This window comes from Dipodomys merriami, unplaced genomic scaffold (assembly GCF_024711535.1).
Source record: "Dipodomys merriami isolate MVZ:Mamm:240054 unplaced genomic scaffold, mDipMer1.0.p SCAF_951, whole genome shotgun sequence".
In the NCBI taxonomy this organism is placed as follows: domain Eukaryota; kingdom Metazoa; phylum Chordata; class Mammalia; order Rodentia; family Heteromyidae; genus Dipodomys; species Dipodomys merriami.
In genome coordinates this window covers 74,539-98,295 of record NW_027206570.1, presented here as the reverse complement: position 1 = coordinate 98,295, position 23,757 = coordinate 74,539, and the positions used below count along the sequence as shown (strand labels likewise).

General features: G+C 54.9%; 1 protein-coding gene across 1 annotated transcript in view; it reads left to right on the top strand.

The window, feature by feature from the left end:
- The first annotated feature begins 15,196 nt into the window (after positions 1-15,196).
- Positions 15,197-23,757, top strand: part of LOC138821889 (matrix-remodeling-associated protein 5-like) — a 16,475-nt gene continuing 7,914 nt past the window's right edge. Inside the window, exons 1-4 of the mRNA XM_070014355.1 lie at positions 15,197-15,384; positions 15,927-16,056; positions 17,362-17,749; positions 18,297-22,928. Coding sequence (XP_069870456.1) covers positions 15,197-15,384; positions 15,927-16,056; positions 17,362-17,749; positions 18,297-22,928 — 5,338 coding nt within the window. The remainder of the gene's footprint in view (positions 15,385-15,926; positions 16,057-17,361; positions 17,750-18,296; positions 22,929-23,757) is intronic.

The following is a 23,757-nucleotide window of genomic DNA, read 5'->3' as shown; positions in this document are numbered from 1 at the left end:
GCGATGACCGCTGGTTGTACAGGATGATGGACTACGTGCCTGGTGGCGAACTCCTCAGCTACCTGCGCGCCCGCCAAGATCCTGTGCGCACTGGCCTACCTGCAGGTGAGCGGACCAGCAATGATGGGGGCCGCCCATCCATCCATCCATCCATCCATCCACCCATCCATCCACCCATCCATCCATCCACCCATCCATCCATCCATTTACCCATCCATCCAGCCATCCATCCATCCACTCATCCATCCACCCACCTATCCATCCATCCACCTATCCATCCACCCATCCATCCATCCACCCATCCATCCTCCACCATCCACCCATCCATCCATCCACCCACCCATCCATCCACCCATCGATCCTCCATCCATCCACCCACCCATCCATCCACCCATCCATCCACCATCCATCCATCCAGAAAGTTCCAGAAAGTTCCCCCAAGGTTCCAGAAGGTCCCAGAAAGCTCCAGGTTTCAGAATAACTCAGCACATTCCCCAGGCAGGCGTTCCCTCCACCCAGACACACCCCAACCCTCCCACCCCCCTTCCTTGGCCCAGGAATGATTTTTGGGGGGAGAGGGGGAGGGAAGGAGGGTATTGATGATATTGGTATTGGTGTTGGTATTGATACTGATCCTCTCATGGTCTATTGATGATAGGTTTTCCCAGGGGATCTGTTTGATCTAAGGACTTGAGACGCTTCCAGGACAACCCATGGAAGGTTCTAGAAAGAAGCCAGGGCTGGGGCTGGTTTCTATTTCCTCCCCCCCCCCATTCTCCCCAACATCTGGGACCCAGTTGCGTTCATCCCTTGGGATTCTCCTCCATGGGAGAAGTTGAGGATGGATGATGACATCACCCCTTCCCATGATCCTTTGCGGTGACTGGTCCAGTGTCCCTTGACTATTCTTGTTGTTGTTGTTGTTGTTGTTGATTTATTATGATGATTAGCTCATGTGCATGGTCTTGTCTTTCCCTTCCCCCCGCCCCAACCAAGCTTCTAGAAGCTTCTGGAACAAATTGCTGATGGATTTCCTGTGTGTGTGTCAGACTCAACCAGAACCCAGCCAATGGCTTCCTCTTCTCAACGCCTGGAAATCTGCCCAACACTTCCTGGAAGGGGGGAGGGGGAGGGGGAATGGAGGAAATGAATAATGAATGAATGAATTCCCTCCTTCCTTCCCTCCTTCCAATCCTTCCTTCCCTCCATCCTTTCTTCCTTCCTTCCCTCCTTCCTTCCTTCCTTCCTTCCTTCCTTCCTTCTTCCTTCCTCCTTCCTTCCCTTCTTCCTTCCTTCCCTCCTTCCTTCCTTCCTGCCTCCTTCCTTCCCTCCAATCCTTCATTTCTTCACTCCTTCCTTCCTTCCTTCCTCCTTCCTTCCCTCCAATCCTTCCCTCCTTCCTTCCTTCCAATCCTTCCTTCCTTCCCTCTATCCTTTCTTCCTTCCTTCCTTCCTTCCCTCCCTCCCTCCTTCCTTCCTTCTTTCACTCCTTCCTTCCTTCCTTTCTTCCTTCCTTCTTCCTTCCCTCCAATCCTTCCTTCCTTCCCTCCTTCCTTCCTTCCCTCCATCCTTCCTTCCCTCCTTCCTTTCTAATCCTTCCCTCCTTCCCTCCTTCCTTCCTTCCCTCCTTCCTTCTCTCCAATCATTCCCTCTTTCCCTTCTTCCTTCCTTCCTTCCTTCCTTCCTTCCTTCCTTCCTTCCTTCCTTCCTTCCTTCTTTCCTTCCTTCCCTCCTTCCTTCCTTTCCTCCTTCCTTTCCTGTGTCCAATCCTTCCCTTCTTCCTTCTTTCCTTGTCTCCAATCTGTTAGGTTTTTAAAAAGAGGTAGGCGAGTAAGAACCGCACCAGCACGCATGTGGTATTCAGATAAGGGGTAGGTTTATTCAGTAGACCTGCTGGGACCAGGCAAGGTTGGCACTCCACGTGGCTGGGAAAGGCCTGGGAATGAGAGAGAGAGAGAGCTGGGAAGAGAGGAAAGAGAGAGAGAAGAGCAGAGAGAGGGGTAAGAACAGTAGCACTCACGTGGTATTCAGGTAAGAGCTAGGCTTATTCAGTAGACCTGATGGGACCAGGCAAGGTTGGCACTCCACATGGCTGGGAAAGAGAGAGAGCAAGAAAAGAACAGAGAGAGAGCTAGAATAGAACAGAGAGAGCAAGAAGAGAGCAGCAAGAGCAAGAGCAAGAGAGCGTCTGGGCCTGGGTTAGGCCTTATGTAGGGTATGGGCGGGGAAAGGTGTGGCCACATCAAATTCAGATGTGACCTCAGCGGATGCAGATGTGACCTCTTCCAGGTGTCCCAGTTGCCTAGGTAACACAGGTACTGGGTGGAGACTTTGCTGCGAGGAGGGTGGAGTCTGCTCGCCATCCAGGAGCGGACCTTACACAATCCTTCCCTCCTCCTCTCCTTCCTTCCTTCCTTCCTTCCTTCCCTCCTTCCCTCCTTCCCTCCTTCTTTCCTTTCCTCCTTCCCTCCTTCCTTCCTTCCCTCCAATCCTTCCCACCTTCCTTCCCTCCTTCCTTCCTCCCTCCTTCCTTCCCTCCAATCCTTCCCTCCTTCCTTCCCTTCCTTCCTTCCTTCCTTCCTTCCTTCCTTCCTTCCTTCCTTCCTTCCTTCCTTCCTCCCTGGTCCAACCCAGGGCCTAGGAGAAGCACCGAGCTCGGGGCCCACAGCACCCATGCTGGGTGCTGATGGCTGAGTCCTTCCTGTGTGCAATGTGGAACAGCAGCTGGGTGGGGGGAGGAGGGGCACAGGGAAACTGGAAGCCTCTGCTGCTGTGGCTTTTTTTCTCCTGCAGGCCCCGCATGAATCATGGCCTGGAGGAAGCTGGAAACATCTGGAAGGAATTAGCAGGAAATGAGACCAAGATGTGGGAAAAGCCTGCGCCTCCTCCTCCCCCTGTGGCTGCTGCTGCTCCACCTCCTCCTCTTCCTCCTCTTCCTTCCTTCCTTCCTTCCTTCCTTCCTTCCTTCCTTCCTTCCCTCCTTCCTTCCTTCCTTCCTTCCCTCCTTCCTTCCCTCCTTCCCTCCTTCCTTTCTTCCTTCCCTCCTTCCTTCCTTCCTTCCTTCGTTCCCTCCACTCCTTCCTTCCTTCCTTCCCTCCTTCCTTCATTCCCTCCACTTCTTCCCTCCTTCCTTCCTTCCTTCCCTCCTTCTCTCCTTCCTTCTTATGTCTTTCTGTCTGTCTCTGTGAGTCTCTATTTCTGTTTCTGTCTGTCTCTGTGTCTCTTTCTGTTTTGCAGTCTGTCTGTCACTCTGTCTCTGTCCATTTGTCTCTATGTCTCTGTGTGTCTGTCTCTGTATCTGTCTGTCTGTCTCTGTCTGTCTGTCTCTGCCTCTGTTCATCTGTCTGTCTGGCTAGCTATGTCTGTCTCTGTCTCTTTCTGTCTCTGTCTGTCTGTCTGTCTGTCTGTCTCTGACTCCATTTTTCTGTCTGTTTCTGTTTGTGTCTGTTCATCTGTCTCTGTGTGTCTGTCTGTCTGTCTCTGTGTTTCTCTGTATTTTTCTGTGTCTGTCTCTGTCTGTTCGTCTGTCGGTCTCTCTGTGGGTCTGTCTGTCTTCATCTGTCTGTCTCTGTGTGTCTCAATCTCTATCTGTCTCTGTCCATTTGTCTCTCTGTCTATGTCTCACTCTGTATTTGTCTCTGTCTGTCTGTCCATCCGTCTGTCTGTCTCTGACTCCTTTTTTCTCTTTTACCGTTTCTCTGTCTCTATGGTTCTGTCTGTACGTCTGTCTGTCCCTGTCTGACTCTGTGTCTCTCTGTGTCTGTCCATTTGTCTGTCTCTCTGTCTGCCTCTGTCTGTCCATTTGTCTGTCCATCTGTCTCTGTCTGTTTCTCTGTCTATTTCTCTGTCTGTCTGTCTGTCTGTCTCTGTTCATCTGTCTCTCTGTGTCTGTCTGTCTGTCTGTCTATCTCTATTTCTGTCTGCCTCTATTTCTCTTTGTGACTTTCTGTCTGTCTGTTTCTCCGTCGGTCTGTTTATCTCTGTGTCTGTCTGTCTGTCTCTATGTCCATTTGTGTCTTTGTCTGTGTCTGTCTGTCTCTGGTTATCTGTCTGTGTCTGTCTGTCTCTCTGTCCATTTGTCTGTCTCTGTCTGTGTCTGTCTGTCTGTCTCTCTGTCTCTTTCTGGGTCTGTCTGTCTGTCTCTGACTCCATTTTTCTGTGTTTGTGTCTGTGTCTCTGTCTGTTTGTCCCTGTATCTGTGTGTTTGTCTGTCTGTCTCTGTCTTTCTCTATCTGTGTGTCTGTCTCTCTCTGTGTCTGACTGTCTCTGTTCATCTGTCTCTCTGTGTTTCTCTCTATATATTTGTCTCTGTCTCTTTGTCTGTCTGTCTGTCCCTGTCTGTGTGTCTCTCGGTCTCTATTTGTCTCTTTGTCTATCTCTATGTCCATGTCTGTCTCTGTATGTCTGTCTCTGTTCATCTGTCTCTCTGTGTCTGTCTGTCTGTATCTCTCTGCCTATCGCTCTGTGTCTATTTTTCTGTTTCTGTCTGTGTGTCTGTCCGTGTTCATCTACCTCTCTGTGTGTCTGTCTGTCTCTTGTGTTTCTCTGTATTTGTCTCTGTCTCTCTGTGTCCATCTGTCTGTCTATGTCTGTGAGTCTGTCTGTCTGTGTTCATCTGTCTCTCTCTGTCTGTTTGTTTCTGTCTCTGTCTGTCCATCTGTCATTCTCTGTGTCCGTCTGTCTCTGTATCTGTTTGTCTCTGTCTATCTGTGTCTGTCTGTCTCTGTGTCTGTCTCTCTGTCCATGTCTGTCTCTGTTCATCTCTCTCTCTGTCTCTGTGTCTGTCTGTCTCTCTCTCTGTCTCTGTCTGTCTGTCTCTATATTTATCTGTCTGTATCTCTGTGTGTCTCTGTCTGTCTCTATATTTGTCTGTATCTCTCTGTCTGTCTGTCTGTCTGTGTCTGTCTATTTTTCTCTCTCTGTCTGTGTCTGTCCCTGTTCATCTGCCTCTCTGTGTGTCTGTCTGTCTCTTGTGTTTCTCTGTATTTGTGTCTGTCTCTCCATCTCTGTCTGTGTGTCTCTCTGTGTCTCTGTCTCTCTCTGTTTATCTGTTTCTGTCTGTGTTTTGTCTCTCTGTCTCTGTCCATCTGTCATTCTCTCTGTCTGTCTCTGTCTCTCTGAGTCTGTCTGTCTGTTCATCTCTCTCTGTGTCTGTCTGTCTGTCTGTCTCTCTCTCTGTCTCTGTCTGTCTGTCTCTGTCTGTCTGTCTATATTTGTATGTCTGTATCTCTCTGTCTGTCTCTCTGTGTCTGTCTATTTTTCCCTCTCTGTCTGTCTGTGTGTCTGTCCCTGTTTATCTGCCTGTCTGTGTGTCTGTCTGTCTCTGTCTCTCTGTCTCTCTCTGTCTATCTGTGTGTCTGTCTGTGTGTCTGTCTCTGACTCCATTCCTCTGTCTTTCTGGCTGCGTTTCCTCTCTGTCTGTCTGTCTGTCTATCCCCCCTCCTCCCCCGCCCCCCCACACCCCCTCTTTCTCAGCTCTGTGCCCCCCAGCCCACAGGTCCGGCCTTTTCCCCTTCCTCTCCCCTCCTCCTCCTCCTCCTCCTCCTCCTCTTCCTCCTCCTCCTCCTCCTCCTCCTCCTCCTCCTCTCTCTTTCCTTCCAGAACTTTCTCTTCGGCCGTTTCTCCCTCCCCCTCCCCAGCATCCCCCCCTTCCCCGCCTGGCCTGGTGGGGGGATTCATGGTCTCCCCATCCCCCTCTCATCGACCCCCACCCCCTCTTTTTCTTCCCTGATTCCCCTCCCTCCTTTTCCCACTGACACCCCCCCTCAGCCCAGGCTGTGTGGGGCGGAGCTGAGGCTCAGGCTGCAGCGTGGCGGGGTGGGGACATCTGGGCCTGGGCGGATAAAAGAGGAGCCCGCAAGCTGTGCTGTGCTGTCTGGAGATACAGGACAGAGAGACAGAGAGACAGACAGACAGACCAGGTGAGGGGGCCTGGACGAGGGGTGGAGGGGGGTGAGGGGATCTTGGGGTACAGGGGATCCTGGGAGGGGGGAAAGGGGGAGGTGTAGGGATTTGGGGGTTCTGGGGGTTAAGGAGGAGAGGTTAGGGGTCAGGGAGATGCAGGGGGAAACATGGTCAATCCTGGGGTTCCCAGGACCCCAAAGTTCATTGGGGGGAAAGCACAAGGATTCCTGGGAAGAGGGGGTCAAAGGCCCAGAGAGCAAAGGTCCTGGGGTGCAGCCAGCAAAGGAGTTCAAAGGTCAAGGAGGGGGGAGACAGAGGTCAGGGGAGGGCGGACACCTGGGACATGGGCAAGATCAGGGAGCCAAGGTCCTGGGGTGCAAAGTTCAGGGGTGAGGGAGTCAGGAAGAGGGGGAATGGGAAGTTCAGGGGTGCAGGGATCAGAGGTCACCAATCTGGGGGGTGAGGGAGGGCATCTGTCACGGGGGTCCTGGGTCCTAGGTTCCCCCAAGTTCAGAGGGGAAAAGCCCAGGGAGCAAAGGTCCTGGGGTGCAGAGTTCAGGGGGTGCAGGGGTCACAGGTCACAGGAATCTGGGGTACAAGGGTCCCAGGTCCCAGAGGTAATGGAAAACCCACCTTAGGGGTGCAGGGTGTCATGGTCCTCCTCTTCCTCCTCCTCCTCTTTCTCCTGTCCTCCTCCTCATTCTCTTCTTCCTTCTCCTCTTCCTCTCTTCCTCCTCCTCTTCCTCCTCCTCCTCTTCCTCCCCATCCATCCATCCATCTACCCATCCATCCACCCATCCATCCATCCACCCATCCTCCCATCCATCCATCCATCCATCCACCCATCCATCCATCCATCCATCCATCTACCCACCCACCCACCCATCCACCCATCCACCCATCCACCCATCCATCCACCCATCCATCCATCCACCACCCATCCATCCATCCATCCATCTGCCCCTCCACCCATCCATCCACCCATCCATCCATCCATCCACCCATCCATCCATCCACCCATCCATCCACCCATCCATCCATTCATCCACCCATCCATCCATCTACCCATCCATCCATCCACCCACCCACCCATCCATCCACCCATTCATCCATCCATGAAGCCACGCCCCCTGTGGCTGGTCCAACCCATTCTCTTCCTCCTCCTTTTCCTCCTCTTCTTCCTCCTCCTCCTCCTTTTCTTCCTCCTCATTGTTATTACTATTATTCTCATCATAGTTATTATTATTACTGTTATTGACATTGTTGTTTTTACTATCATGATTGTTACTGTTATTGTTAATATGATGGTTATGATCATCATTATTGTCATGGTTATTACTATTATGGGTATTGTGGTTATTATTGTTATTGTTGTCATGATGTTTGGGTTATTGTTATGATTGTTATTGTTGTTATTGTTACTATGGTGATGGTTATTATTATGGTTACTGCTATTGTTGTCATGATGGTTGTTATTGTTATTGTTGTTGTCATTGTTATTATTATAGTTATTATTGTTGCCATGGTTATTACTATTATGGGTATTATGGTTATTATTGTTATCGTTGTTATTATTGTCATTGTTATTGTTATTATAGTTGTTATTGTTGTCATGGTTATTATTGTCATTGCTATTGTTATTATAGTTATTATTATTGTCACAATGGTTATTGTTATTGTTGTTCTTGTTACTGTGGTGGTGACAGTCGTTGGCATATTCTTCGCCAAGCCTTCCTTGTTGCTCAGGAGGCTGAGATCTGGAGGATCGTGGTTCAAAGCCACCTCCACCCCCTCTCCCCACCCCCCCCAGGACCAACCGAGAGACCCGGATCTCCAGTGAACCCCCCAACCTGGAAAGGTAGGTGAGGAGCTCCGGCCCCGGGTTCGCATCCCGGGGAGGGGGGGCTGATGGAGGTGGGAGGAAGAGGAGGAGGAGGAGGAGGGTGATGGGTGATAGGAAGCCAGGGGGAAATGGGGTGCTGAGTACTTAGTACTTAGTCCTGGGGAGGGGGGAGGGGGGATGGACAATGACAGAAACAGACAGACAGACAGAAGAGACACACAGACAGATGTAGACACACAGACAGACACAGACATGACACAGAGAGAGAGAGAGACACAGACAGACAGACCAAGATGTGCAGACAGACAGGGAGAGACAGAGACAGGACAGACAGACACACAGACAGACATACAGACAGACAGAGACACAGAGACTGAGAGAGAGACAGAGACAGAAGAGACAGACAGGCACAGACAGTCAAACTGAGCCAGGACAGATAGACAGAGACACAGAGACAGGAAGAGACAGATGGACACAGGCACAGACAGAGACAGAGACAGAGAGACAGAGATGGACGTGAGAGAAACTGGCACAGACAGACACAGAGAGACAGACAGACAGGAAGACACAGAGACAGAACAGACAGACAGAAGAGACACACAGACAGATGTAGACACAGAGACGCACAGACAGAGAGAGACACACACAGACAGACGAAGATTGCAGACAGACAGGGAGAGACAGACAGAGACAGGACAGACAGACAGAGACACACAGACAGAGACACAGACAGACAGAGACACAGACAGACAGACAGAGACACAGACAGACAGACAGGGAAAGACAGATGGCAGAAACAGAAGAGACAGACAGGCACAGACAGACAAACTGAGCCAGGACAGATAGACAGAGACACAGAGACAGGAAGAGACAGACAGACACAGGCACAGACAGAGACAGAACAGACAGAGATGGACATGAGAGAAACCGGCACAGACAGACACAGAGAGACAGACAGACAGAAAAGACAGAGAGAAGTGACAGATGGAGAGAGGTAGAAGAGACAGACAGACAGAGACAAGAAACAGACAGACAGCTGTAGACACAGAGACAGGAAGGGAGATGAACAGACATGGAGAGACAGCAACAGACAGAGATAGACACAAGCACAGAGAGACAGACAGAGACAAGAGACAGACACAGAGACGGACACAGACAGAGACAAACAGACAGAGACAGAACAGACTGACAGACAGACAGATGGAGACAGGGAGAGACCGACAGAGGTAGACAGACAGACAGACTGAGACACAGATGTGAACACAGAGACTGACAGGAAGAGACAGAGACAGGACAGACAGACACAAGAGACAGAACAGACACAGACAGACAGACAGACAGACAGACAGACAGACAGACAGAGATAAGAGACAGACTCAGAGACAGACAGAGAGAGACAGATGGACAGACAGAACAGATAGACACAGGGGCAGACTGACTGACAGAAGAGTCAGACACAGACTGAGACAGACAGACAGACATCAACATACAGACAGACATGAGACAGAGACAGACAGACAGACAGAGACAGAGACAAGTGACAGATGGAGAGAGACAGAAGAGACAGAACCAAGAAGACAGAGACAGACAGACAGAGAGACCAATGGACAGATAACAGACAGAGACAGAGAGGCAGACAGACAGAGACAGACAGAGGGAGACATGGAGACAGGGGGAGACCAACAGAGATAGACGGACAGACAGACAGACAGATAGGGAGAGACAGATGGATAGAGACAGACAGACACAGACAGAGACAGAGCGACAGAGACAGAGAAAAGACAGATGGACAGAGACAGGAAGACAGACACAGACAGAACAGACAGACAGACAGACAGAGGCGGATGTGACAGAAACAGGCACAGACGGACAGAAAGACACAAGAGACAGACATATGAATACAGAGACATACAGGAAGAGATAGAGATAGAACAGACAGACAGACAACAGAAGAGACAGACAGATGTAGTTACAGAGACGGAAAGACAGACACAGACATGAGACAGAGAGAGACACACAGACAGACGAAGATGTACAGACAGACGGAGACACACAGAACACACACACACAGAGACACAGAGACAGACAGATGGACAGAGACAGAAGAGACACAGACAGAGAGACACAGACAGACATGAGCCAGAGACACAGACATGACTGACAGACAGACGGAGACAGTTAGACAGAATCAGAAGAGACAGACAGGCACAGACAGACAAACTGAGCCAGGACAGATAGACAGACAGACACAGAGACAGGAAGAGACAGACAGACACAGGTACAGACAGACAGAGAGACAGACAAAGAGAAGAGACAAAAGACAGACAGACAGACAAACAGATGTACACAAAGAGACATACAGGGAGAGACAGATGCACCGAGACAGACAGACAAAGAGAACAGACAGACACAGGCACAGAGAGACGGACAGACAGAGAGAGACAAGTGACAGATGGAGAGAGACAGATGAGACAGACAGACAGACAGAGAACACAGACAGATGTAGACACAGAGACAGACAGGAAGAGACAGACAGACAGAGACAGACATGTAGACACAGAGAGAAGAAACAGACTCAGACAGACAGACAGACAGACAGACAGAGGACACAGATGTAGACACAGAGACAGACAAGAAGAGACAGACAGTCAGAGACAGACATGTAGACACAGAGATAGAGAAGAAACAGACAGACGCAGGCACAGACAGACAGATGGGCAGACACAGAGGAGACAGATGGACAAACAGACACAGATAGAGACAAGTGACAGATGGACAGAGACAAGAGTCACACAGACAGAGAGAGACAAAAGACAGACAAGTACAGACAGAAGAGAAAAGAGACAAACAGACACAGACAGGAAGACAGACGGGGACAGACAGACAGACTGAGACAGAAGAAACCGACACAGGCACAGAAAGACAGACTGAGAAGAGACAGACAGACACAGAGAGACAGAGGCATGAGAGCCAATGGACAGACAAGAGACAGAAGAGACACAGACAGACAGACATATACACAGAGACAAAGACATGAGACAGACAGACAGATGGAGACACAGAGACAGACGGACAGAGGGAACAGACACAGACTGACAGACATGAGACTGATGGACAGACAAGAGACAGACACAGAGATGAGAGACAGAGCCAGACGGAGACACAGACACAGACAGGGAGAGATAGATGGACAGACAGAACAGACAGACAGACAGATGGAGACAGGGAGAGACCGACAGAGGTAGACGGACAGACAGACAGACTGAGACAGACAGGAAGAGACAGAGACAGAATAGACAGACAGACACAAGAGACAGACAGAGACAGAACAGAAACAGACAGAGATAAGAGACAGACAGACAGGGAGACAGACAGACACAGGCAGACACAGAGACAGAGAGACAGATGGACAGACACAGAACAGATAGACGCAGGGGCAGACAGACCGACAGAGAGAAGAGTCAGATACAGACAGACAGACAGACAGACGTCAACACAGAGACAGACATGAGACAGAGACAGACAGACACAAGTGACAGATGGAGAGAGGCAGAAGAGACAGACAGACGAGCCAGGAAGACAGAAACAGACAGACAGACAGACAGACAGTCAGACAGAGGACACAGATGTAGACACAGAGACAGACAGACAGACACAGACTGAGACAGAAGAGACCCAGACAGACAGACAGACAGATGTACACACAGAGACACACAGGAAGAGAAACGGATAGAGACAGACACAGGCATAGACAGACAGACATAGAGACAAGAGACAGATGGACAGAGACAGAAGAGACAAAGAGACAGACAGGCACAGTCACAGACAGACAAACTCAGCCAGGACAGATAGACAGACATAGACACAGAGACAGGAAGAGACGGACGGACACAGGCACAGACAGACAGAGACAGAACAGACAGACAGACAGACAGACAGACAGAGATGGATGTGAGAGAAACTGGCACAGACAGACACAGAGAGACAGACAGACAAAGAGAAGAGACAGAAGAGACAGACAGGGACAGACAGACAGATGTACACACAGAGACAGACAGGGAGAGACAGATGCACAGAGACAGACAAAGACAAGAGACAGACAGACAGACACAGACAAAGACAAGTGACAGATGGAGAGAGACAGACGAGACAGACAGATGGAGCCAGGAAGACAAAGACAGACAGACAGAGGACACAGACAGATGTAGAGACAGTGACAGGAAGAGACAGACGGACACAGGGACAGACAGACAGAGACAGGGACAGACAGACAGACAGAAGAGACAGACATGTAGACACAGAGACAGAGAAGAAACAGACTCAGACAGACAGACGCAGGCACAGACAGACAGATGGGCAGACAGAGGAGACAGATGGACAGACAGACAGACACAGAGACAGGCAGGAAGGGAGATGGACAGACACGGAGAGACAGACAGACAGAGACAGAGACAGACAGGAAGAGACACAGACAGATGGACAGAGACAGGAAGACAGACAGACAGACAGAACAGACCAACAGAGATAGACACAGGCACAGAGAGACAGACAGACAGAGACAAGAGACAGACGGGGACAGACAGACTGAGACAGAAGAGACACCAAGACAGATAGACAGAGACAGACGGACAGACAGAAACAAAAGACACACAGAGACAGACTGAGACAGAAGAGATCCAGACAGACAGATGTACACACACAGACGGACAGGAAGAGAGTCGGACAGAGACAGAGACAAGAGACAGATGGACAGAGACAGACAGACATGAGACTGGTAGACAGACACAGGGAGAGACAGAGATAACAGACAGACAGACGTCAACACAGACAGACAGAGACAAAAGACAGAGACAAACAGAGATGTGGAGACAGACAGATGTCAACACAGACAGTGATGGAACAGACAGACAGACAAGATCGATGGACAGACAAGAGACAGAGATAGAGAAACCCAGACAGACAGACGGAGATGTACAGACAGATGGAGACACAGAGATAGACAGGGAAAGACAGAACAGACAGACAGAGAGACATGAGAACAATGGACAGATAACAGAGAGAGACAGAGAGACACAGACAGACAGACAGACAGACAGAGACACAGAGACAGGGAGAGACTGACAGAGGTAGATGGACAGAGACAGGCAGATGTCAACACAGACAGACAGAGATAAGAGACAGACAGAGACACAGACAGACAGGGACACAGACAGACAGATACAGACAGACAGAGATAAGAGACAGACAGAGGGAGACAGACATAAGAGACAGACACAGACAGACAGACACAGAGGCAGACAGGGAGTGACAGACCAGACAGACAGACATGAGACCAATGGACAGATAACAGACAGAGACAGAAAGGCAGACAGACAGACAGATAAGAGACAGACAGACAGATGTCAACACAGAGACAGACAGACAGGGAGACAGACACAGACAAAGACAGAGAGATAGACATGGAGAGACAGATGGACAGAGACAGACAGACAGAGCAGGTCTTCCCGGTCTCTTTTTCCTTGTGTCTCTCGATTTCCTGATCATATTCCTGTTGGTGTTTTCCTTCTTCCTCTTCTGTCTCCTCTTCCTCTTCCATCTTCTCTTCCATCTCCTCTTCTTCTTCCATTTCCTCTTCCTCTTCCATCTCCTCTTCCGTCTCCTCTTCCATCTCCTCTTCCATCTCCTCTTCCGTCTCCTCTTCCCTCTTCTCTTCCTCTTCCGTCTCCTCTTCCATCTTCTCTTCTGTCTCCTCTTTCTCTTCCATCTCCTCTTCCTCTTCCGTCTCCTCTTCCGTCTCCTCTTCCGTCTCCTCTTCCATCTCCTCTTCCATCTCCTCTTCCTCTTCCATCTCCTCTTCCTCTCCTCTTCCATCTCCTCTTCCTCTCCTCTTCCTCTTCCATCTCCTCTTCCTCTCCTCTTCCTCTTCCATCTCCTCTTCGATCTCCTCTTCCTCTTCCATCTCCTCTTCCTCTCCTCTTCCTCTTCCGTCTCCTCTTCCATCTCCTCTTCCTCTTCCGTCTCCCCTTCTGTCTCCTCTTCCTCTTCCATCTCCTCTTCCGTCTCCTCTTCCGTCTCCTCTTCCATCTGCCCTTCCGTCTCCTCTTCCTCTTCCATCTCCTCTTCTGTCTCCTCTTCCTCTTCTGTCTCCTCTTCCATCTCCTCTTCCATCTTCTCTTCCATCTCCTCTACCGTCTCCTCTTCCATCTCCTCTTCCATCTCCTTTTCCTCTTCCATCTCCTCTTCTGTGTCCTCTTCCATGTCCTCTTCCTCTTCCATCTCCTCTTCTATCTCCTCTCCGGTCTCCTCTTCCATCTCCTCTTCCTCTTCCATCTCCTCTTCCTCTTCCATCTCCTCTTCCATCTCCTCTTCCTTCTCCTCTTCCTTCTCCTCTTCCATCTCCTCTTCCTCTCCCATCTCCTCTTCCATCTCCTCTTCCATCTCTTCCGTCTCCTCTTCCATCTCCTCTTCCTCTCCTGTCTCCTCTTCCATCTCCTCTTCCGTCTCCTCTTCCGTCTCCTCTTCCTCTCCCGTCTCCTCTTCCGTCTCCTCTTCTATCTCCTCTTCTGTCTCCTCTTCCATCTCCTCTTCCTCTTCCATCTCCTTTTCCTCTTCCATCTCCTCTTCTGTCTCCTTTTCCATCTCCTCTTCCTCTTCCATCTCCTCTTCCTGTTCCCCTTCCTCTTCCTCGTGTCCATGTCCTTCTTCCTCTTCCTGTTCTTCTGATACATCTCCTTCCTCTTCCCATTCTCCTTCCTCTTCCTCCCCGTTGTCTCCCTGACCCCCACAGGTCACCTCACATCCTTGAACCTCCATCCCCGGGCCTCCAACTTCCAGCCTCCATCCCTGGCCTCCATCCTTGGGCCTCCACCCCCTTGGACCTCCATCTCCAGCCTCCACTCCTGGCCTCCATCCCCAGCCTCCACCCCATTTGGCCTACTTTCCTCTATCCACAGGGCCTCCATCCCTAGCCTCCACCCTCCTGGGCCTCCTTCCCTGGGCCTCCAACTTCCAGTCTCAATCCCCAGCCTCCACCCCATTAGGCCTCCATCCCTGGGCCTCCATCCCCAGCCTCCAATACCTCTGGGCCTCCTTCTCTGGCCTCCAACTTACAGTCTCCATCCTCAGCCTCTACCTCTGGCCTCCACCTTCCTGGACCTCCATCCCCAGTCTCCATACCTGGCCTCTAACCCTGAGGCCCCCATCCCTGGACCTCCACTTTCCTTAGGCCTCCATCCCTGGGCCTCCATCCCCTGGGCCTCCAACTTCCAGTCTCCTTCCTCAGCCTCCACCCCTATCCTCCACCCTGTTGGACCTCCATCCCCAGTCTCCACCCTGGCCTCTAATCCCTAGGCCTCCTTCCTTGGGCCTCCAACTTCCAGCCTCCATTTCCCTGGGCCTCCACCCCTGGGCCTCCATCCCCAGCCTCCCCCCCTCCATCCCAGCCCCAGGATGGGGGGCCCCCGCCCCTGGGCCTCGCTGCTGCTGCTGCTGCTCCTGTGTGGCCCCCACCCAGCCCCTGCCACCCGCTGCCCCAGGACCTGCGCCTGCTACGTCCCCACCGAGCTCCACTGCACCTTCCGCAGCCTCAGGGCCGTGCCCCACGTGCTGGACCCCAAGATAGAGCGCGTGAACCTGGGGTGAGGCCTGGGGGGGAGGGGGGAAGGAAGGGAAGGAAGAGGAAGGAAGGAAGGAAGGAAGGAAGGAAGGAAGGAAGGAAAGAAGGAGGGAAGGAGGTAAAGAAGGAAGGAGAGAAGGAGGGAAGGAAGGAAGATGGAGGGAAGGAAGGGAGGATAGAAGGAAGGAAGGAAGGAGGGAAGGAAAGAAGGAAGGAGGGAAGGAAGGAGGGAGGGAAGGAAGGAGGGAGGGAGGGAAGGAGGGAAGGATGGAAGGAAGGAAGGAGGGAGAGAAGGAAGGAAGGAAGGAAGGAAGGAGGGAAGGAGGGAAGGAAAGAAGGAAGGAAGGAAGGAGGGAAGGAGGGAGGGAAGGAAGGAAGGAGGGAGGGAAGGAAGGAAGGAAGCGAGGGAGGAAAGGAAGGAAAGAAGGAAGGAAGGAAGATGATGATGAGTAATGATTCATTATTCTTGACCCTGACCCGGAAACAAAAGTCCTGCCCTCCCAGCGCTGGTTTTCAGGCTGGTTTCCTGATTTCCTCTTCCTGTCCTCTCATCTGTTGAATTAGGTTCAACCACATCCGGGTCCTGACGCACGCTTCCTTCTCCGGTCTCGCGAGACTTCAGCTGCTGCTGCTGCACGGAAACGAGATCGCGGACATCACCGAGGGCGCCCTGAGCGACCTGGGTGCACTGCAGGTGCGCAGGGAGCGGGCGGAATTGGAAGGAAGTGGAAGGAAGTTTGGCAGGAAGTGGGGCAGAAATACGCAGTGAAGTGGGACAAAGTAGGGGAGGAAGTGGGGTGGAAGTTTGAGGAAATAGATACGGAAGTGGGAGGAAGTAGGGCTGGAAGTGGGAAGGAAGTTGGAGGAAGAAGGAAGTGGGAAAAGAGTAGGAAGGAAGGAGGGGGGAAATGCGGAGGAAGACAGGCAGAAATGGGGATCAAATAGCAAAGGAAGTGGGGAGGAAGTAGGGAATCAATGGAGGAAGTAGAGACAGACATGGAAGGAAGTCGAGGCAGAAGGGAGGCGGAAGTGGGGCAGAAGTGAGACGGAAATGGATAAGGACCTGGGAAGAAGTAGGGCCGGAAGTGTAGCCGGATGTTGAGTGGAAATAGGGAAGGAAGTGGAGCAGAAGTGGGTCGGAAGTAGTGAGGATATGGATCTGGAAGTGGAAGTAGGGCCGGAAGTGGGGTGGAAATCGGGAAGTAGGGAGGAAGTGTGAGGAAGTAGGGACGAAAATAAGCCGGAAGTGGGGAGGAAGTGGGAGGAACTAGGGGTGGAAGTGGGGCGGAAGTGGTTAGGATAGGGTTCCGGAAGTGAGAAGTGGGGTGGAAATAGGGAAGGAAGTGGGGAGGAAGCAGGACGAAGTAGGGGCGGAAGTAAGGCGGAAGTGGGGCGGAAGTGGTGAGGATATGGATCCGGAAGTGGAGTGAAAATAGGGAAGGAAGTGGGGAGGAAGTGGGGGCGGAAGTGACCCAGAAGTGGGGAATGATATATAGCCGGAAGAGGGGAAGAAAGTGGAAATAGGACCATGGGTAGGATCGGAAGTGGGGCAGAAATAAGGAAGGAAATGGATAAGAAGTGGGAGGAAGTCGGGGCTGAAGTGAGGCGGAAGTGAGCCAGAAGTGGGGCAGAAGTGGTGAGGATATGGATCCAGAAGTGACAGGAAGTAGGGCCGTAACTTGGAGGAAGTAGAGGCGGAAGCCAGCCGGAAGTGGGGAGGAAGTGACCCGGAACTGGGGCGGAAGTAAGTCGGAAGTAGGGAGAAAGTGAGACTGGGGCAGAAGTGGGAATGGAAGAAGTGAGGAAATGTACTCGGAAGTGGGAGGAAGTAGAGGCAGAATTCGGCAGAAGCCGGATGTGGAGCAGAAGTGTGACAGGAAGTGGTACGGAAATAGGGCAGAAGTGAGACCGGAAGGGGGTGAAAGAGACCGGAAGTGGGGCGGAAGTGACCCCGAAGTGGCCCATCGGATCCCAGAAATGTCCCCTTTGACCCACGCAGGTGCTGAAGCTGAGCTACAACCAGCTTCGGGCACTGCACACGGGCTCCCTGCGGGGCCTGCGGCGCCTGTCCCGGCTGTACCTGGACCACAACCGGCTGGAGTCGGTGCACCCATGGGCACTGCTGGGACTGGCATCATTGCGGCTGCTGCGTCTGGATGGGAACCGGCTGGCGGCGCTGGCGCCCGAGGGGCTGGCCACGCTGCGTGTGCGCGGGGTCCCGGCGTGCACGCTGGGCGTGCTGCACCTGGCTGGGAACCGCCTGGCAGCGCTGCCTGCCGGCACCCTGGCCCGCGCACCCGCGCTGCGCGCGCTGCATCTGCAGGGTAACCCCTGGGCCTGCGGCTGCCGCGCGCGCTGGATGGAGGGCCTGCAGGGGCGGGGCCGAGGTGAGCAGAGGGGGCGTGGTCAAGCGCAGGCCAATGAGAGGGCGGGGCGGGGCTGAGGCGATGCAGAGAGGGAGCGTGACCAAGATACAGCCAGTGAAAAAGGACGGGGTCGTGGCTGGGCGTAAGTGAGTAGCCGAGCTCCCCGAGTCACGTGGGGCAGAGGCGTGGCTGAGGTGCCCAGGGGGGCGTGGCCGAGCTCCAGCCAGTAAAAAACGGCAGCAGTGTGGCTGGGCGTGGCTGGGCATTAGTGAGGAGCTGCAGGGGGCGTGGCCGAGGTCCAGCCAGTCAGGTGAGATGAGGACGTGGCTGAGGTGACACGGGGGCATGGCTGAGCTCCAGCCAGTCAGGCAGGGCAGGGGTGTGGCTGAGGCTCGGCAGGGGGTGTGGCCAATCTCCAGCCAGTCAGGCATGGCGGGGGCGTGGCTGAGAACCCCCAGGAAGGGCGTGGCTGAGCTCCAGCCAGTCAGGCGCGGCGGGAGCGTGGCCGAGGCTCCCCAGGGGGGCGTGTCCCATGTCAGCCCCGCCCCTCTCCCATCCCCGCCTGCAGGCATGCTGCGCTGTGGGAAGGAACAGGCGTGCGCGGCCTGCGCCAGCCCCACTGACCGCCGCGGCCTGGACCTGCGTCGCCTGCCACCACGCATGCGCTGTCGGTCGCCGCGCATCCTCACTGACCCGGCGGATGGCGAGGAGCCGCCAGAAGCGGAAGTGGAGGCAGAGGAAGAGGAAGTGGAGGACGGGGAGGATGTGGGCGAGGTGCGGCTGAGGCTGACAGACGCCCGTGGCCGCACCGCCCACCTTGCCTGCCGCCTGCGGCGCGCGCCCGTCGTGCGCGACCTCGACGTGCGGCCCGGCCTCGCCCCCGACACCCCTGCGCACGTGCGCCTGATGCTCAGTGCCGCCCTCGTCTGCTATGCCGACCCTGCCCACCTCGCACATGCCCGCCGCCTGCTGGGAGGTGATGACACTGATGACGTCGCGCTGATGCTGCGCTGGGACCCGGAGGCACCGCGCCATGCCCACCTGGATGGGGACCTGGGAGATGGATCCGGGGAAGGCCACGCCCAACCCTCGGGCGGAGACCCTGATGGGGATGAGCTGTATCAGGACAGGCACCCGGATGTAGGCCACGCCCACCGTCAGGGTGGAGACCCGGATGTGGACCATATGTATCAGGCCACAGACTCAGATTTAGGCCAGGCCCACCATCGAACCAGGAACCCTGATATAGGCCACGTCCACCAGGGAGCCAGAGACCCTGATGTAGGCCCTGCCCACGCTCAGGACAGAGACCCGGTTGTAGGCCACACCCATCTGCAGGACAAATACCTGGATGTAGGCTATATATATCAAGCCCGAGACCCGGATGTAGGGCCCTCCCGCCAGCAGGACAGACACCCGGATGTAGGCCATGAATATGATCAGGACATAGGCCCCGCCCACCCTCAGGACAGATACCCTGATGTCAATGACCCGGATGAGGGCCCCGCCCACTCTGAGGACAGAGACCCGGATGTAGGCCCCGGGTATGACCAGGATGGAGGCCACGCCCACCCTGAGGCCAGTTTCCCGGATGTCCATGACCCGGATGTGGGCAAGGCCTACCGCCTGGTTCGCGGCCCTGGTGCGTCGTCATCGTCGCCGATGTCACTTCCGGGCGTGGTGGCCCGGCTGTGGGCGCGGCCTGCCTGGCTTCTGCAGCCCGAGCTGACGCTGCGCTGGGCCGGGCTGCGTGGGCCACACATACATCTGACGTGGACGGCGTGCGTGCGTGGCCCCGAGGACCCGGAGGACGCGCCCTGGGTGACCCTTGACCCCCGTGATGACCCCGATGACGTGCACGTGGTGACCCCGGGGCAGACTCTGCGGCTGCACTGTGCGGCGCAGGGCTCGGAAACGCCACGCGTGGCCTGGATGCGGCCCGACGGCTCCGTCCTGCGGGGCGATGAGGACGACGGCCATGACGGGGGGACAACGCTGGAGATCCGCGGGGTGCGCCAGGCTGATGCTGGATGGTACCGCTGCGAGGCCCGAGTGGGGCGCCGCGGGGAAACCGAGGCACGGCACGTGGCCTACGGCGGGGACGGAGCCACGGGGTCCGGGGCCTACGTGGAGGAGGAAGCCATGGAATCTGAGGCCTATGGTGTGAATGAAGCCATAGGATCCAAGGCCTACGCTGAGGAGAAAGCCACGAGATCTGAGGCCTACGCTGAGGAAAAAGCCACAAGATCCGAGGCCTACCCTGAGGAGAAAGCCACAGGATCCCAGGCCTATGCTGAGGAGAAAGCCATCAAATCTGAGGCCTATGACATGAATGAAGCCATAGGATCTGAGGCCTACACTGAGGAGAAAGCCAAAGGATCCAGTGCCTATGGCTCAGATGAAGCCATGAGATCCGAGGCCTACACTGAGGAAAAAGCCACAAAATCTCAGACCTATGGTGAAGAAAAAGCCATAGAGTCCGAGGCTTACGCTGTGAATGAAGCCATAGAATCCGAGGCCTATGGTGCAAATGAAGCCATAGAATTCGAGGCCTTCACTGAGGAAAAAGCCATAGGATCTGAGGCCTACACAGAGGAGAAAGCCATAGGCCCCGCAGCCTACACCGTGTCTGAAGCCACAGGCCATGCAGCCTTTGACACCTCTGAAGCCACAGGCCCCGCAGCCCCGTCTGCAGCCCCAGGCCATGCAGCCTTTGATGCCTCTGAAGCCACAGCCCCCGCGGCCTACGCCCCATCTGCAGCCCCGGGCCCTGTGGCCTACGGTGGCTTTGAGGCCGCCATGGCAGGCCGGGCGCAGCGCGTGTTCGTGGTGGCGTCGCGGGCGCCAGCGGCCACGGCTCTGGCACTGCCTGTGGGCGCCGCGCTGCAGCTGGGCTGCCGGGCAGAGGCGGAGCCGGCGGCGCGCGTGGGCTGGCTGCTGCCCGGCGGGCGCTGGGCCTGGGCGGGGACGGAGCTGGGGACGGACGGCGTCGGGGTCGGGGCGGACGGGACACTGACGCTGCCTGCGCTGGGTCCGCAGCACAGTGGACGCTATGTGTGCGTGGCCGCCAACGCGCTGGGGATGGCGCGCTGGGATGCGGACGTCAGGGTGGGCGGGGCGGCGGGGGACAAGATGGCGGAATCAAAGATGGAAGAATCCAAGATGACGGAAAGCAAGATGGCCAAAAACAAGATGGCGGAATCAAAGATGAAAGGCAACAAGATGGCGGAAAACAAGATGGAGGGAATTAAGATGGCGGATTCCAAGATGGTGGACACCAAGATGGCGGAATCCAAAATGGAGGGGAGCAAGATGACCGAAAACATGACAGAATCTAACATGCCCGACGCCAAAATGGCGGATTCCAAGATGGCCAAAAACAAGATGGTGGACACCAAGATGGCGGAATCAAACATGGAGAGAAACAAGATGGAGGAATCCAAGATGGAGGGAACCAAGATGGCCGAATCCAACATGGCCGACACCAACATGGCAGATTCCAAGATGGTGGACGCCAAGATGGCGAAATCCAAAATGGAGGGAAACAAGATCGTGGAAAGCAACATGGCGGAATCCAAGATGGAAGGAATCAAGATGGCAGAAAACAAGATGGAAGGAATAAAGATGGCCGAAAACAAGGTGGTGGAATCAAAGATGGAGGGAACCAACATGGCGGAATCCCAGATGGAGGAATTCAAGATGGAGGGAATTAAGATGGCGGATTCCAAGATGGTGGAGGCCAAGATGGCGGATTCAAAAATGGCGGATTCCAAGATGGTGGGCGCCGCTGCGGAAGCGGCCGCGGGGGCGTCGCGCGGCGCTGACGTCGTTGTTGACGCGCCAAGCTCGGGCCCGGGCACCGGGGAAGCACGGCTGTGGCGTCGGCGTCTTGCGGGCGCCCCTGGGCGTGGGCGGCAGCGGCGTCCGCCGCCTCCGCCTCCCCCTCCCGCCCCACGCGCCGCCCCCGCCGGCCGCGGGTTCCAGCCCGCCTTACCGCGCCGCCTGCGCCCACCAGTGGCTGCCGAGCACATCCGGCCCGAGCACTGGGCGCGCATCCTGGCACGCGTGCGCGGCCGCGGCAGGGGCGACTTCCGGGCCCCGCCCACCCTGCTTCCGGTCTCCATGGAGACCTCCCCGCTTCCGGCGTCCACACTTCCGGTTTCCACACTTCCGGTTTCGACGCAAATATCCCCACTTCCGGTCTCTGTGTCTTCTGTCGACCCACTTCCAGTCTCTACTCGGACCTCACCACTTCCGGTCTCCACTCAGACCACCCCACTTCTGGTCTCCACACTGCCGGTTTCCACTCGAACATCACCACTTCCTGTCTTCACTACTTCCGCCTACCCACTTCCGCTTTCCCCACGGACCTCCCCACTTCCAGTCTCCACTCGGACCCCTGCACTTCCTGCTTCCACACTTCCAGTTTCCACTCGAAAATTCCTACTTCCGGTCTCCTCTCGGACCACCCCACTTCCGGCTTCCACACTTCCGGTTTTGTCTCGAACATCCCCACTTCTGGGCTCCACTCGCAAATCTACACTTCCGTTCTCCACGCGGAGATCCCCACTTCCGATCTCCATTCGGACCACCCCACTTCCTGTTTCCCCACTTCCGGTTTCCACTCGGAAATCCCCACTTCCGGCCTCCACTACTTTGGCCTACCCACTTCATTTTTCGACTGAGAGATCCCCACTTCCGGCTTCCACACCTCCGGTTTCCCCACGGACCTCCCCACTTCCGGTCTCCAGTCGGACCACCCGACTTCCGGTTACCACTCGGAGATCCCCACTTCCGACTTCCACACTTCTGGTCTCCCCACGGACCTCTCCACTTCTGGTTTTGACACTGACATCCCCACTTCCGGCCTCCACCCCTAGAGCATCCGCTGCTCCGACCTCTGCACTCCCGTCCTCCTCACTTCTGTCCTCCTCACTTCCGGCCTCCTTACTTCCGGCCCCCAGGAGGCCTGGCGGCGGCCGCAGGCGGGAACGACAGCACAAAGCCCACCGCACCTGGCTGGGCCCCACGGCGAACCCCCGTGACCCCGTGGTTACAACCCTGCAGGGCCGTGGCCCGGATGCCCTCCCTTCCCGTCCTGCGGCTTCCCCTGACAGTGACCCCGGGACCTTTGACCTGCGACCCCTGGCCCCGCCCGCTGTGACCCCGCCTCGTGGCACCTGGAACGAGCTGGACACGGGTGAGCCTCAGTTTACCCATCTGTTTCCTGCAGGCTCTTGGCGTGGGGGCGGGGGACTGAGGGGAGCCAGATGGGAGGTGGAGGTTAGCGGTCACAGGGAGGATACAAGACAGTCAGAGGTCACGGGGAGGTTAGGGGTCATGGGGGGGTCAGAGGTCACAGGGAAGTCAGGGGTCACAGTCGGGTCAGCGGTTGCAGAGAGGTCAGAGGTCATGAAGAGGTCACGGGGAGGTGAGAGGCCATGGGCAGGTGAGAAGTGGATGGGAGGTCAAAGGTCATGGGGAACTCAGGGGTCATGGAGAGGTCACGGGGAGGTCTCGGGAGGGTCACTGGGAGGTCAGAGGTCATGGGCAAGCCAGGAGTCACAGGAGGTCAGAGGTCACAGAGTAGTCAGAGGTCATGGAGAGGTCACAGGGAGGTCAGGGGTCACTGGGAGGGCAGAGGGCATGGACAGGTCAGAGGTCATGGGGCGAAGTCCTTTACTCTGTCTGTCTGTTGTCTGTGTTCCTGGCCGTGTGGGGCACAGGATGACTGGGGAGACAAACACACACGCACGGACAGACAGGCAGACAGACATAGAGCAGACAGATAGAGGGACGGATGGATAGACAGACAGACAGACAGATAGGTGGATAGACGGATGAATGGACGGATAGACAGAGCCATAGAGAGACAGACAGACAGATGGACAGAAGGTCGGATAGACAGGTAGACAGACAGTAGACAGACAGATGGACAGATAGATAGACAGATAGACTGATAGATAGACAGAGCTATAGACAGATAGACAGAGAGATACATGGACAGATGGATGGAGAGACAGACAGAC